The sequence below is a fragment of the Plectropomus leopardus genome, chromosome 6 (assembly GCF_026936395.1).
Source record: "Plectropomus leopardus strain MGB_pleo_1.0 chromosome 6, ASM2693639v1, whole genome shotgun sequence".
Taxonomy (NCBI): Eukaryota; Metazoa; Chordata; class Actinopteri; order Perciformes; family Serranidae; genus Plectropomus; species Plectropomus leopardus.
Window position 1 is genome coordinate 20,286,788 of NC_142181.1, and position 15,794 is coordinate 20,302,581.

General features: G+C 41.4%; 1 protein-coding gene across 2 annotated transcripts in view; it reads right to left on the bottom strand.

Moving 5' to 3' along the window:
* Positions 1-15,794, bottom strand: part of npas1 (neuronal PAS domain protein 1) — a 74,872-nt gene that overhangs the window by 14,782 nt on the left and 44,296 nt on the right. For both annotated transcript variants that reach the window (XM_088078959.1, XM_042486740.2), the window contains 2 exons: positions 3,394-3,461; positions 794-883 (listed from right to left, as the gene is read on the bottom strand). In XM_088078959.1, coding sequence (XP_087935085.1) covers positions 794-883; positions 3,394-3,461 — 158 coding nt within the window. The remainder of the gene's footprint in view (positions 1-793; positions 884-3,393; positions 3,462-15,794) is intronic.

A 15,794-nucleotide genomic window follows, 5' to 3' on the forward strand; every position in this document is an offset into this window, starting at 1 on the left:
AGTAAATGATAACAGTGACCAATGACTCTTTTAATGTACATATAGTATGCAAATATTGTACTTCGACAGAATAGGAAAAAAAAAAACCAAACTTATCCTTTAATGTTGCCAAGGGCAGACACTCAATCACAGCAAATTTCCACATTTGAAAAAAACACTCAGTGACTTCTGTTATTGTAGCACTAACTTCCCTCTTTCTCTCTCTCTCTCTCTCATGCTGTACCGATTCCTCTTACTTCGAAACATCTCTCTCTTATCACACCTCTCCTCTTTTCCTCCCCCTCTCTTTCTCTCTCCGGCTGTCTCTATCTATCTTCCCATCCCCCTTGGTGTTTTTCCCCCTCCCTACAATCAATGTGGCTTTTAAGATGCCTATCGATTTGTTCCCCTAGACAGGCCCAGCGCGCTGGGGCGACACTTTGATTGCTGGGCCAGTAATTACTGTTATTATTTATGCATCTGGGCAAAATGGCAGGACTTAACATTCACAGTACAAGAGGCCACAGGCAATCAACAGAGGTGAGCACCTGGAGAGGGAGGGAGGGCGGTAGAGAGAGGTAGAGGGAGAGCAGCATTGCCCCCGTGAGAGTTGCACTCCAGAGATGAGCGCGAAGAGTGCAGTCAAAGATATTCACACTCACACACGCGCACACAAACACACACACTCCTGGGAGGGGATATGAAAGCGTAAGCAGATAGGCACATGTGTGCAAATGCGCTTGTATACGAAGGATTATTCTAGCGTGTGTGTGTGTGCGTGTGTGCTTGTGTGTGTGTGATGAGGTCGCCTTACCTGTGAGAGTCCCAGGTAGATAGAAACTGTCTCTGAGATGTAGAGGAAACGTCCCTCCTGACTGACCACAAACACAAAGCCATCCAGAGACTGTGCACATAAAAACAAAACACACACAAACACACACACATCACACCCACAGATACACACACATAACGACAAACAGAAACAAGACAGACAAATTAGAGCAATTAGTGTGTATCGAACAAATTACAATGAGCTAGAGAACAAACAACCCGTCACCTCGTGGCCTCGTCTCTCAATTCACACACACACACACGCATGAATGTGAAAGACATGAAACAACTCCCATAGATGCAAGCTGTAGCTACACACAACAGCTGTCAACAAGGCCTGCATAACTAAACACACAGAAAGCAGCATGGAGACAGAAATGCCACATGTGCATGCACACACACTCACACTCACACACACACACACACACACACACACACACACACACACAGTAAGACATTGAGAAAAGCACACACACAAACATACATAAACAAACAGAGCAAAGAAACACAAGAAACTGAGCTTATAGACCAGAGCTGTTTCAATCTGCTGTAATAAACTCAGAACCAAAGCGTCATCCTGGATCTCCGGCCACATACACACACACACACACACACACACACACACACACACACACACACACACACACACATACACAGACAGACACGTAAACACCCGCCCAGACAACGGTCCGGACAGAGACACAGATAGAACCAGAGTCATTACAGCCTGCAGTGATTCTAATGAGAAGTGAAAGGTATACAGCCAGGCCATTAGAGAGGACTGCTTCAGAGAATAATATTAATCGTCATAACAAGCATCCAGGAGTGAGCCGACACAGCATCTCACTCTCTCTCTCTCTCTCTCTCTCTCTCTCTCACACACACACACACACACACACACACACACACACACACACACAGAGACCATGGCCACTTTGCTCTAGAAGAATGATTGCTATTTTGGCGGCCCAGTGCTTAAAGTGGCAGTGGTAATTTATGCAACTGACACATCCAGTATGCAAATGCGTGGCCGGGGTGTGGGGCGTCGTGTGTCGCGGCGAGGAGAAACCAGCCGCCTGAATGTCGGAGAACTAAAGTGCAATTATCAGGCTATTACGGCGGGAGGACGGCTGGGAGGAAAGAATCATACAGTTTTTCTGGAGCGTTAATTTGATTTCTATCAGCGCCGTTCCCTAAGCCTCCCTTCCTCTTTAAAATGCCAGAGGAGAGCAGACATATGTAACATTTCTTTGTTTTATCACAACCTTCTCACTTCTAAATTCTCTTTTTTTCTAACCTGTTCCCACTCCTACCTGTTTCCTGCTTGGGAAATGTATTTGTATAGCACATCTCAACAGCAAGGCAATTCAAAGTGCTCTACATAAGACATTAGGATCCTTCAAGTTTTTCTATATCCTCTCTGCTTTGGTTGCTCTCCCAACCATCTCGCCTCCTAAACCACAACCTGCAGTGTTACCTTTTTTTATGCCTCCTCTGATTCTTTGTCTCTACATCCCGCATTTCGTCATCCCTAAAGCCCTCCAGCCCCAGAAACCCCCTCAGGCTCCATTCATCTGTCAGTGCAAAGAGAGGCATTCTTTAGCAGCCAATGGTATCGTCCGAGCATCTGAGGTGCATGAGGTGTGTGGGAGTCAATGTGTGTGAATGTGAGAGCATGCGATAGGAGTTTACTTGGAAATGTAAGTCTGAGAGTCTAAAGGAAGAAGATTTGAGTTGTACAAGCAAGCACCGACACACTGTGGCACAGTGCAGTCACTTTTGAGACCAGCGTGCTTGGATCAAACTGACCTTGTGATTCATTCTGAAAAGCAAAAGTTTCCCTTCATAAAAATTAAAGCCTCACTGTCCAAAGCTTTATGTAGATTTTAGATTTTCAGGTTAATGGAGGGATTAAGAAAATTCTAATTCTGGACGCATTATATTGGATTTTTCGCCGATATCTGATGTGCTGAAATATAAAAGGTCATTTGGCCAATAACCAATAGCGATATCAATACATCCACTTTTTTTCCTTCATATTATGCAAACTGTTACCATGATGGCGCACCAGCAGATAGAGATATAACATACGATACTCTTTAATGTATGTAACATTCATTCAAAACAATAAAAATACTTCAACTTAGGGTTGATGTTTTGAACATATTCACTCCGCCAACATTCTGATTCCTGCCAATATCAAAAAACGATATTTTTGGTTTTGTTTATTGTCAGATTCTGATATGTCATTTTAAAGCCAATATCTGCCAATATTGGCCAAAATCTGCTGATACTGATGCTGTGCCAATATTATTGTGCATCCTTAATTTCTCCTAATTCTCAAGCTTGATAAACTAATTAAAAGTTCATTGGACGATCTGATAATTTTCACAAAGTTGAAAACAGGGCAGTTTGACATTTTTGGAGACATAGCTTTCACAGGACAGCAATGAAAGATCACAAATCTGCTGCACGGAAAACATCCCAAATGCATAATGTAAACACATGTAGTTACATACCATAATACTTATAACAGATAAAGAAGAAGGAGGAGGAGGAGGGTGCTGGGGCTGTGGTTGTTACCTGCAGGAGGTGCGCCCCAAGGTGCTGCTCAAACATGTCCGTGGCCAGAGAATGAGATGATCGTCTTACTGCAGAGACAAAGTAGACAAATATATATGAGAAATTGATGGACATGAAGTATTTAAGTAAGTAATTTTAATTTGTATAGCATCTTTCACAGATAAGAACACAAATCACAAATCATCTGTACTTTAAAGAATGATACATAATGAAAACAATATAAAAACAATAATTAAATAACGGCGACAAACAGCACAGAGCTGACAAGTTAAATGTCAGCAACAAGAAACCAGATGAGGGCAAAGTCACACATTTACAAACAAGGAATAAAACATATAAAAGGTCATAAATAAAGTGGGCAATGTATTCTAGAAAAAACTCTTGAGGGATTGCAGCAATGAAGGAGAGCCTTTCAAAAGTTGGGTGCAGCAGCCTGATAAGCACGGCCACCTCGGAGTGTAAAGCGGGTATGAGGGACAGCCACTAACATGAGTTCAGATGACCTAAGTGGCCGATTAGGTGAATACTGGAGGAGGAGGTCAGCACTGTACTGGGGTGTTTGACCATGCAAGGCTCTAAAAATCAGCATCAATATTTTGAAATGGATGCAGAATTTAATGGGGAGCCAGTGAAGAGAGGATTAACGTTTACTTGACATTACTTTTTTCGTTGTTTTTTTTTTTTAAACAAACTTTATGACTGATGATAATATTCCTGATCACTCTTACAGGTTCTCCATTAATTTTCATGGACAAAATTTCAAAATGTTCCAAGATATTAGATATTATGAATATGGAAGGACCCATATTCATAATATCTATGTTTCTGCCCCCCCTTGTTCAATGTTTTCCAAACATATTAGATTCAAACACTACTGAAAAACATACTTTCAGCTAACTGGCATACATGGAGGGAAGGATGGAACAAGAGAAAATGAAGAAACTTACATGATATACACAAAACGTTGCACGTTAACATATATTAGAAAATAAATTTGCTGTTATGCTACATGAAGGGTATCTATAGAAAATTATTGTAACAATTTCATCACCCACAACAAAATTCCATAATTGTTCCTTAACTTTCAATGATTTTTAGTTAATCCATGACTTTTCCAGGCCTGGAAAAAAATACGGTGAAGTTCCATGACTTTTTCAGGTTTGTCACGACTGCAGGAACCCTGCTCTTAACTTTAGGATGCTAATTTTAGTTTGCCATGTTAAATATTTGAGATTATATCTGTCCAACTACCACATACTGCACTGTGAAGACAACACATTTGCAGTTAAATGAAATATTTCTTAACATGTATGGAATCATTTGCTACACCACAAGATAAAAAGTTGTATAAAGAGTTTTTTTTTTTTTTTTACGGGTTTAAGAATCCTAAACTCTAATGTCCTCAGCTTGAGTCCCACTGTGGAGTTTTGTCCTTCTCCATTCCTCTGTTTCAACATTTATAAAAATGTTTCCATTGACAGTAAGTCTCACACAACTTTGCATACACAAATCAGCAAAAACAGCATTTTAAATGTGACAGTGTAGAAATTCTAAAAAGGTTTCTCTGCATCTCCTGCCAGGATGCCCCGCAGCATACGTGACATCAGCCGTCAGAGAGCAAACATGAACCCACACTTCAGTGAAACAGTCTATAACGCAAGTTATAAATTAATCTCAGCATCATCCCAAATTATTCATTTAAATGCTTACAATATGTGTACTTTGCTAAGTACTATATATCAGAAGACCATCTTTCTAAATAAAAGTTTTGATTTTTGAATTGCAGTCTTTTTTTTACAGATCACAGCCTTCAGTTTTTTTCATAAAATCAACTGATGTGGCTCAAATGCTCGGTAAAGGTTCAGGATTTCTCCAATTTTCATTTTTATCCTCTCTCGAAAAACATTTGTCTCACCACATTTTTAAACATTTCAAAATCCATTTAGAATGGCAGAAGGTTTAAGAAAAATCTGGCATGAAAAAAGACGGATCCTTTAAAATGTGAGGCCTTCTGAGCTCACATTTCAGCAAGGTCGTATTAACAAATTTAGTCCACTTTTAGATTTGGTTAATAACGCTATGACAGATTTGTGATTAAAGTAAATTTCTGTAAATATGACTTGGTCTCAGGTGAGGGTTTGTACTAATGCTGCATTTCTGTGACGTCTTTAAATCTGCACCAAAAATGAAAAGCTAAACTCGAACAAATCATGTCTGATAAACAGAAGAATCGACCGAGACGGCTGTGTGTCTAAAAAAACAACAAAAAAAAGAGCATACGGAGGGGGTGCTATGTGACGCACACCACTCAATTGCTGCCAGACACACAAACACACACACACACACACACACACACACACACAGACACACACACACACACACACACACACACACACACACACACAGACACACACACCCATGGTGTCTGCATCGCCACTCTTAATGCATCCCAAACACAAGCTATCAGAGCTGCTTCAGTGCCAAAGTGGTGCTGTTTACCAAGGCAATTACAATACAAATAGAGTTGGAGGTGGTTAGGAAGGGGGGGGGGTGAAGATAGGTACGAGAGGAGCACAGAGGGTACGGCAGGGAAAATGAGAAAACACTAAGGAAGGCGAGAGTGATCACTTTCTCCCAAGCAAACCCGGGCATGAGGGGCTGCAGTGACGTGGAAGATTAATTTAGCAATCAGCTGTATTTACTGTTTTATGTCAAAAAGAGTATGTGACGGTGTGTGTGTGTATGTGCGCGCACCTGCAAGTGTGTGATTGCAAAAGTGGTGACCATACATGAGAAGTAATCTCACTTCAACAGGGCTGCTTTTGAACACAATGTTCCTTATCCGGCGGAGACAAACTATGTTTGTGTGCACGCCAAATGTGTGTGTACAAGCGCATATGAATGTGTGCATGTGTGTGCACAACTTTAAGGATCATCGGATATCTGTGTGTGTGTGTGTGTGTGTGTGTCGCTGCAAGGCTGAGGGAAATCAATACACGTTATGACAGGAAAATGAAAGCGCTGCTCTGGGTTACAACTGAACACAGAGGGAGGGTCGGAACACACACACACACACACACACACACACACACACACACACACACACACACACACACACACACACACACACACACACACACACACACACACACAATCACACTATATTGCCCAGCTGCCTGCTTGTGATGTGGGTTCGGTGAATAGAGGAGGGAGGCATTCCATTAGAGCTATAGACACACACACACACACACACACACACACACACACATCAGGAATACACACAGCAATGAATTCTCATGCACAGACTACACAGCAGCAACATGCCCTCCGATTAAACAACACAAATACCCGCGCACACACTCAAACTCACACTCTCACACACACACACACACACACACACACACACACACACACACACACACACACATAAATACAGAGTTGCCGGACAAAGCCACAGTGGCATTGTGAGATTGGGGTCCCCCTGTGTGACAGAGTGTGAATATAAATAAGGCAAGTCCATTCAGGGCTATGAAAGGGGGTCTGGTGCTGGGACCCTTCAGCCTAGCCAGTCGGGGCACGGAGGGGGATGGGGAGCCCATCTCGCTCTCTGCCTGCCTATCAGGCTCCCTTGTGGGGCTGCGATGGAGCCGCAGCTCTGGGGAGCCTGAGGGAAGCAACCCCCATCATGACCATATGAGAATGAATCATAAACAAGACACACACACGCCGTGATGTTAGTCTGTGCATGCCCCATGCACAATTGAAAAGAAATACATGGAGTGTGTGTGTCTTGAGTTTCATGCCACAGATCCCTGGAGGAGTGAAGGTGATGGCGGGTGATCAGTAGCCCTGAGTAGTGTCAGAGGGGCGAAGGAAACGCTGGATGTGACAAGAGGCCAGGAGGGCTGACGGATGAGTCTACACACTCACACACGCACACAAATACACAGAGGACCATTTATTAAAGACTGCCAGTGCACAATAGAGCAGCCAGGAAACCAAAACACTGGACCTGGTGTGTGTGTGTGTGTGTGTGTGTATGTGTGTGTGAGAGAGTGTGCGTGTGTGTGGATGCATGCACAAACACGCACATGTGAGGAGAGTCTCACAGCGTTGTTCGTATCTCACCCTGAGAACAAAGATCCTTCTGTAGTGGCGCTGTGAACCCTTACTTTTATATATATGTGTATGTATGTGTGTGTGTATGTGTGTGAGTCTGTGTGTGTGTGTCTGTGTGTGTGTGTGTGAGGGCCCTGCATGATTCTGTTTGTATTCTTATATATTATCACCTCTATAATATCTTGTCTTGTCATCTAAAGGAAGATTTCAGTAGACAGGTGTTAACCCGGCAGTGCAGTCAGATTAACTAAACATTTTTTGGAGATAAAACTGCAAATGAGCGCATCCAAAATCTTGGTAATAGTTCCTCATTCAACAAAAAAACATGTACTGTTAATTTAATGCAATTCTGGCCATCATTCCTATGGGTGACTGTAGTCACAGAGTCAGTTGCTGAGATCTACAAATGCTGCCATATCACCTAAACTTATTCAGATGTGACAACATTAAAGCTTATTTGTAAGACAAAACAAAGACAAACAATAAATGTTTTACCCTAACTGTCCAATCACACTTTACCTGCTGGTTCAATTTTGACCTACGTAGTTTCATATATACAGTTTTCTTGTGCAATAAACAGTGCATAAAATGGGAGCAAGAAATACATTATATGGATTATCGACTAGACAAAAAACTCACTAGCACCCACTAAGATCTGGCTTTTATATTTAATGGAAAGTGTCAAATGTCTCTAAAGTAGTCATTTGACCTGTGAGCGACACAGAAGTACCGAAGTAGTCGGGTATTTATCGGCTCCAGTTCCAATTAGCTTTGACCAGCAGTGATGTAATTATGACAAGCGGGTGGATGTGCTATTTTTAGCCCCTCTGCTAGTGCAATGACAAACTGCCACAAAGTACCATCCCTCCCCGTCCAAGCAGCACTCAAACATTATTCAAGATGCACTAAGCAGAGTTTAAATCATAGACTGAATAAATAAAAGATGGTGGAAAAAAGTAACCACCGTAATATTTTTACTGGCCTCCATGCACTTTCTACTGTTTACTAACCTGGTTTCCTGATTTTACAAGTTCTCCCAGGTTAACAAAAACCTGCATACATGCGCTAATTTGGTGGGAAAAGAAGTGTTGGATGCATGACCTTCGTTGTGAAAAAAATTGCAAAGCAAGTTTTATGAATAAAGTCGTCAATTGTTTACATCCGTCTCTTTTAGCTCGCGGTTTTCATCTTTGCTGCCTTGAAGTCAAACACTCCATAACATAAATTTAAGGGTTAAAAAATTGTGATATACAACTTATTTGCATCATATAATTCCAGCAAAATTACCCTAGCTACCTGCTGGGGTCTAAAAAGACAGTTTACAGTGGAATCTTGGTTCTTTTGTAGCAGCTTTCAGACAGAACTACACCACGTAACTACCACAAATTGCCAATCTCGAGGCTTTAAAATGTCCACAAATCACCGAATGATGTCACAGTAGCTATGCTATATTAGCAGCTATATTATTTTAGTAAATAAAACTATGAGTGCCGAAATGTATGTAATGGCACTCAGTTGGACATAAAACTTATGTGTCAGTAATATAAATAATATGGGATATCAACGACCTTTTGCACTGACTTTCAATACAGGTAATCGGGCTATCAGGTGTTGACTGACGACTCATTCCTTACCTCGTCTGACTTTGCAGTAATGTTATTGCCATGCTCCCACATCTCAGCAACTACTTCGGCAAGTACAATGTTATAGAAATAGTCTGAGAGAACAAGAAAATAAGACTCAAGATGCAATAGACCAACATTATCCTTAGGTAATGTCTTTAGATAATGTGAATATACATCTTCTGCGTACATGCATGTAACATGTACATGCTTGTGTACAGACCTGGATGCAGACCCATGTGTGCACCTGAGGTCTTTGATCTGTCACACTCCCATTTCATTAGCTCCCCAGGACTTTGCTGTGAGGTTTAATTTCATTGTGGGAATAGGAGACAGAATGGGATGGGGCGCGATCGGACACGTTAATTATGGTCTGACTCGCAGGTCAATTCTTGGGGTCTTCCCAGCGCTCAACGAGAAGAAAAGATAGAAATTTCATTTGAATGATTTTCATTATACCTCTGTCTAATACATAATTTAGTCCCAGTTAAGTCCATGAGTAATGGCTGCACACACACGAGCACACACCTAAACATCCCCCTACTTCCATGCACATGACCATGCACGAACACTGTCTTCCCTTCCACCCCCATAATGTCAACCTTTTACACCAGGTTAGGATGTTACCATGGGAACCAAACAGATAACAGACGCAATGAACCCTTCTTTTTTTTTCCATCTGCCTCCCTCCCTCCCTCTCACTGTCTTCTTATCCGTCTTTGTCTCTCAAGTTTGGCTCCACTGCCGTAGTTTCACCCTTTCAAAACAAGAGCCTGATCACCTGCCAAGTTGTTTACTACCATCCAAATGTGACGTTTCGGCTGTTCGACAGACGGAGAGAGAAAGAGTGACCCTAATCGCAGCGTCCCTCTCTGGCGCAATTATCTTCTCACTCTGACATCCATCTCTCCCTCCTTCCATCTATCTCTCCTCTATCTCTCCGTTTCTCCTCCATCGTTCCCTCACTCCTTTCGCGGTCGAACATAATTTGAGTGCAATTAACTTCCCTTAAAAGCCCCGGCTGCTTTAAACGCCGTGAATTAGAGGGGAGGCAGATGCAGGGAGAACGCAGAGAGGTGGGGGAGACAGGAGGGAGGCGAGGGAGATATAGGCAATGAAAGAAAGGAGACAAGAGAGAGAGGGAGCGAGTGGAGGCGGAATGAAAGTCAATGTCACCAACGCTGGGGAGGAGAGAGGTGTGTTTGACCTCACTAACAGAGACAGTAAAACACTTGAGCTGGCCCTGTTGCTGGCAGGGAGTTGTCGTTGTACTGTATCTTGTGAAACACTGAGGGGTTCTCCGGCTGCCATGTTGCACCTGTTAAAGGTTGAGATGCAACAAATTTTTGAAGAGAGAATTTATGCAACCTTAAATGTAAATCACTTAAGTGATATAGAAATGTACTCCAGGGAGTGTCAGTACAGAGTCACTGTTTGGCGCAGTCAGAGGTAAAACACAACTCAAACTTTTTCAAATGAGAGTGCAGTGAAATGCTGCTGTTCAGCCTGTGTAAGATTAATCTTTAAACAAACCTCCAAATTATTTGGTGTTATCGCCAAAACCTACAGTGTTAACATCTATCTGACATCACAATGACTTTCCAACTCTTGTTTGATCTACTGTATTTAGTGTAGTTGTGTGCACAGTTTTCCTGTGCAGTCAGGGGTTATTACTGCCTACTTGTGTTTTTACAACCAAATAATTAGGTTCTGCTAATCTGGCTAAACTGTTAGCTTCTTTGCAACCCGTCTGCTCCTCTGAGCCCGGTTGTTCAGAAGTAATCTGATCGGATTTGGGCTAACAGATTGGATCAAATCTTGAAAATGGGATATTCAAAAGAAAAAAAAGGGTAACCATGCCTGATTTCAAAAGTCATACATGTTATTCCTATGGTCTAATATGGTCGAAATACTCCAGCATGATAAAAATTCAAATCTGTGATGTCATAGGGTATGAATTTTGCAACTGCTCCATAGTCGAATGAATGAATAAATTGTGAAAATTTCTCTAGATGACACTGAGAGCAGCCAAGGTAAATGTTTGAGTGTTGGGTACATTTTCAGTTTCAGAACTGTGACCTCTACAGCAGATTAAAGCCCATTTGGATATGAAAGAAAAAAAGAAAAATTCTGTGGATACACAACGCAAGTCCCCCGGTCACTGTCTGTGGACTAGCTACACAGTTTATACTTAATGACATCACAAAATTGAGACTTACTTCTCTAGTTTCTGGCTTTGAGACAGAGTAGCTCATATTCACAAATACTGTTTAAACTCTCCATGGAAATAACATATTATAACATATTATTCCTAATTTAAGGGTTCCCCTTTAACATTCATTTATCTAAATGAAAATGTCTTAGATTATTACTTTAATTTTTAACTTTCATATCACTATGTATCTACAAAGACACAAACAAAAAGTAGTTTCTAACAATTGCATCCCCGATGCTGTTTTCTGTCTTTTCAAATAAAACACTTAAAAGTAACCCCAGGCTGCCTGGTTTTCACATAGCTAGTAGCATTATGATATGCATCCCCATTTAGAGCACTGGTTATCCAGATTTTGGTAATCCTAAAGAGTTTTTATCTGGATCAGGATGATCCAATTGAATGTGTCTTTCAAAAACTGGCACATTTGTATTAAATCATGAGAATTCCAAATCTGGATAATTTTGATCCAGGTTAAATATTTTTGAACAATTTGGACCCTATTCATGTATGTTTCTTGCCCCAGTACAATCATATGGGCTCTGGTTTAAATAGACTGGAGTAATCCTTCAAAGGGACATTTTTTTAAAGGCAGGAAAATAGAAAAAAAAAACTGGACCCCAAAGCAAAATTTACTCAATATAGAGATGTTTTGAAATATAAATGGTTTCAAATAAAAGGGTTTAGTCCTTCAATGTGCTGTGCAAACAGGTACAAATACACACACACACCACACACATAGAAACACACACTCACTGAATGGGAATGAATATCATGGGTCATTTTACTTTTCCTCCCTTCAGCCTTTCCTTTTCGTCTGCTCCCTCCTTCCATAATCTGTCTCTCTCCTCCTTCTTTTCCCCCTCTCCTGCTCTCTCAATCTCTCTCTCTTTCTCTCTGTGAAGGTCATGCAATTGATTTTCCTCTGTCTATTCATTTTTCAAGACTGGCTTTGAAACGTGGGAAGCAGACAAAAGCCACACCGGCCCCTCCCCTTCCCTCCATCCCTCTTCTCTCCTCCACCCTCCACCTTCCTTCCCTCTCCGCTGGCCCTCGCCCGTCCAAAAACCCTCGGACAAGAGGGAGAGTGGAGGAATGCAACCTCGCACTACCCCCTCTCTCCTCACACTCCTCTCCTTCCTCTCTTCTTTCTCTCTTTATTCCTTCTACATTTGTCCCTTCCCCTCCTCTCCGTCCTCCTCTCCCTTTCAGCTGGATCTCTGACCACATTCCACTAACGGAATTAAAGTCATGCATCACACTTAAAACCCTGCCAATGCATTGTGGGTAGACTTGTTCGAACTGATGTCCAAATTAGCATCGCATTTTCAGCCTTGGCCCCGCTGAGACTGTGTGACCTGCTTGTAAAAATCTCCAAACATTTAATAAATTACTCCAGATATCAGACCCTGAAACGGTGGAACAAATGTCAAGATAATTCAGACTATAATACCGACCACAGCTGACGCACGATTCATTGTGTGTTTCAAGTGCCTCACAATTTTCTATGACCTTCGTGTAGCCGCTGCAGGATTCTATATATTTACAGTCATGGTTCACATTTGTACAAGAAATGCTTCTCATTGTAGTGTATGCAGCATACCTCACATTTGTCTTTCTACCACACTTCCAGTTCATGCACAGGACAGCACGGCTACCTGCACAGCTACTTTTCTAAACAGGCACTTTCTATCAAGGCCAGAGAAATGCCTGGAACACCGAGGCAAAACAATTCACTACGTGCAGAGCTCAGTCAAGGCCACGGCTGTGGACTACAGTGTATGGATATCACTCAGACATTCAGAACGTGCAGTGCTGCATGGCTGATTAGATATCGATGGATCCCAATGGGTGCACCCATAATAATGTATATTTTCTGATAATGTGGCAATAGATTAGGGCTCATCATATTATACAGTATGAGCTCTCCAAGTGGGATACTTTTGGTTTACAGTGATGTATTGGTATTAAATGGTGGGATGCTTGTCGCTGGCAACCTCAAAGTACCAGCTGAAAAGAGTATGAAACAAATATTGACAACTGTCAAGCATCAAAAGAAGTACCAGAGACTCAATGAGATTCTTATGCTGTGGCTCAGGTAGGGATGGGCTGATATACAATCTGAAAATAGGGGTAAAAAAATTAGATTAACTTTGTTAATTCCCTTTATCGGGATAATTGTGAATATCTTGTCGAGCAGCACCCAATAGACTAAGCATTTTTTAATTATGTCTGTGTGTCCCCTTATTTTTTATCATTCTGTCTTCTCTCTATATTCAGATGTTTTTGCCAGCTGATGAATGCAGTGTGGGTAGAACTTGTCATGAGTTCTTTTTTTCCTCAGCAGCAGTTTGACGAGTTGATGAGACTGAGTTGCAGGGTGGATGATCAATCAGTTGATCCAGGTCCGAGTCTAAGAGTATATAAGTGGTTTTTTTTTTTTAAACGCGGGCAAACCTGCTAAAAACAGGCTACAGACTCCTTTCCCATTGCCAGTAGAGCAGAGCTGTGTGCACGGCTCTACAGCGGATGAGCACGTGTGTGGTTTTTTTCTCGGTGTGTCATATTCAACATCACGGACAGGCCGGAAGACAGGTTAATAAACAGTAAAAAACAGCATGGATGGAGGCCTATGAAAACTACAATGGTTACTTCTTTTTATATAGCTCTTACTTATTTAGTCTATCTATTAAACTCGGTGCCAAGTAATTTGGATTGATGTTTGAGTGCTGCTTAGGAGAAGATGGACGTAATTAGTGGTGGCCCGTCATTGCATCTTAGCGGTAGAGGGGCTAAAATTGACGCGTTTAACCAGGTGTTGTGTGTCCATCAGTGCCAATCGGAGTCAGAGCCAAGGATAAATATGTGTAACTCCTGCAGAGTCATCTGATCCAGTGTGAATACTGATTTTTTACCATTCCCATAGTATTAAAAAGCCAGATTTTAGCAGGTCTTAGTGTTTTTTTGTGTAATAGAAAAGGGGCTCATGTGTCAGCCCTGTGACAGTCTGATGACCTGTCCAGGGTTTTACCACCTCTCGTCCAATGTAAGCTGCAATAGGCTTCAGCCTTCCCACAACCTTTAAGAGGATAAGCAGTTACAGAAAATGAATGGATGGATGCTTCAGTTTCCAAGTCCTGGTATTGTCCATGCAAGCTCACTGTCACACTTGCATGCCTTACTTACACTACAGGAGGCAGATTTAAAAATGTTGGTCAAAATGAAAGTAGAAGAGGCCAAGATATTCTGACTGTTAGCTTCTAGTATTAACCAAAACTACTGGATCTTACATTTCCCATAACGCAGCCAGTAGCATTTCTGCAGTAGAAAAACTCTTACTGTCAAATACCATGTCCTTCAAGCTCCACACCCCCAGTTTTTTTTTTTTTTACATAGCCTTTCTTTTATTCAAAAAAAAAGATTTTGAGAAATGTATTATTTTGGTATTGGCAGCAAAAAAACAGCTACATTGGCACCTCTATTGATACTCAACCTAATCTATTATACTATTAAAACCATTATATATTATGAGGAATGTGTGGCAAATACAGTATTGTGCTAAAGCAAGCCCCACACAGTCATACACACAAACATGCTATAAACATGACTATTTTCTGCTCACATTTTCTCAAATTAGACAAGAACAGGCGTGAACACATATACAGACAGACAGACAGACAGACAGACAGACAGACACACACACACACACACACACAAACACACACCTCTAATTGTACTGTAGCTGCATCGTTTCCCCTCAGTAATAGTAGCAATTAGACAGGCTGTATAATTACACTGTCCTTGTTATATAGTTAATTTCTGTAATTACAAATCGCACCAATAGTTTCCTCCCTCTTTGTGCTTCTGTCTCACACACACAAAAACTCACACACAACACATACATTTAAAGCCTATGGAAAGTCCTTGAATGCACATGTATGTTTACACATTTGTGAATGCACACGTGTTTGTGTCACATACACAGCACAAGTAATTACGGTCACTAAGAGGACTGCATAATTGTGCTGGTCCGAACTGAATTTTTGTGGCGTGGTGTGTCTCTGTGGGCGGGAGGAAGTGGGCAGATCGAACAACTTTGAAACAGAGATGAGAGATGGTTGAACGCATGGATTTCAGCAATTTGTGTCCATTGGCAACAAACATCAGTATATTTATGTCGGTCTATTGTGTGAAACCTGAGCCAAGGAATGATCTGTCACAGATATCATTTAACTTTGTATACTTTGCATACTGTACACAAAATCTGTGAAAAGTGTAAATAATTCACATATTATAAAATAGTTCCTACCAGGGCTGTATCCGGTATTTTAAAAGCACTGATATCATGAGTCAAAGTCTCCCTGACCCCAAGAAAAATTTGACCACACAATAAAAGGCCCTTATATTTTTTTCTTATGTGGACTTTTATTTGATTTACTGAAATTTAA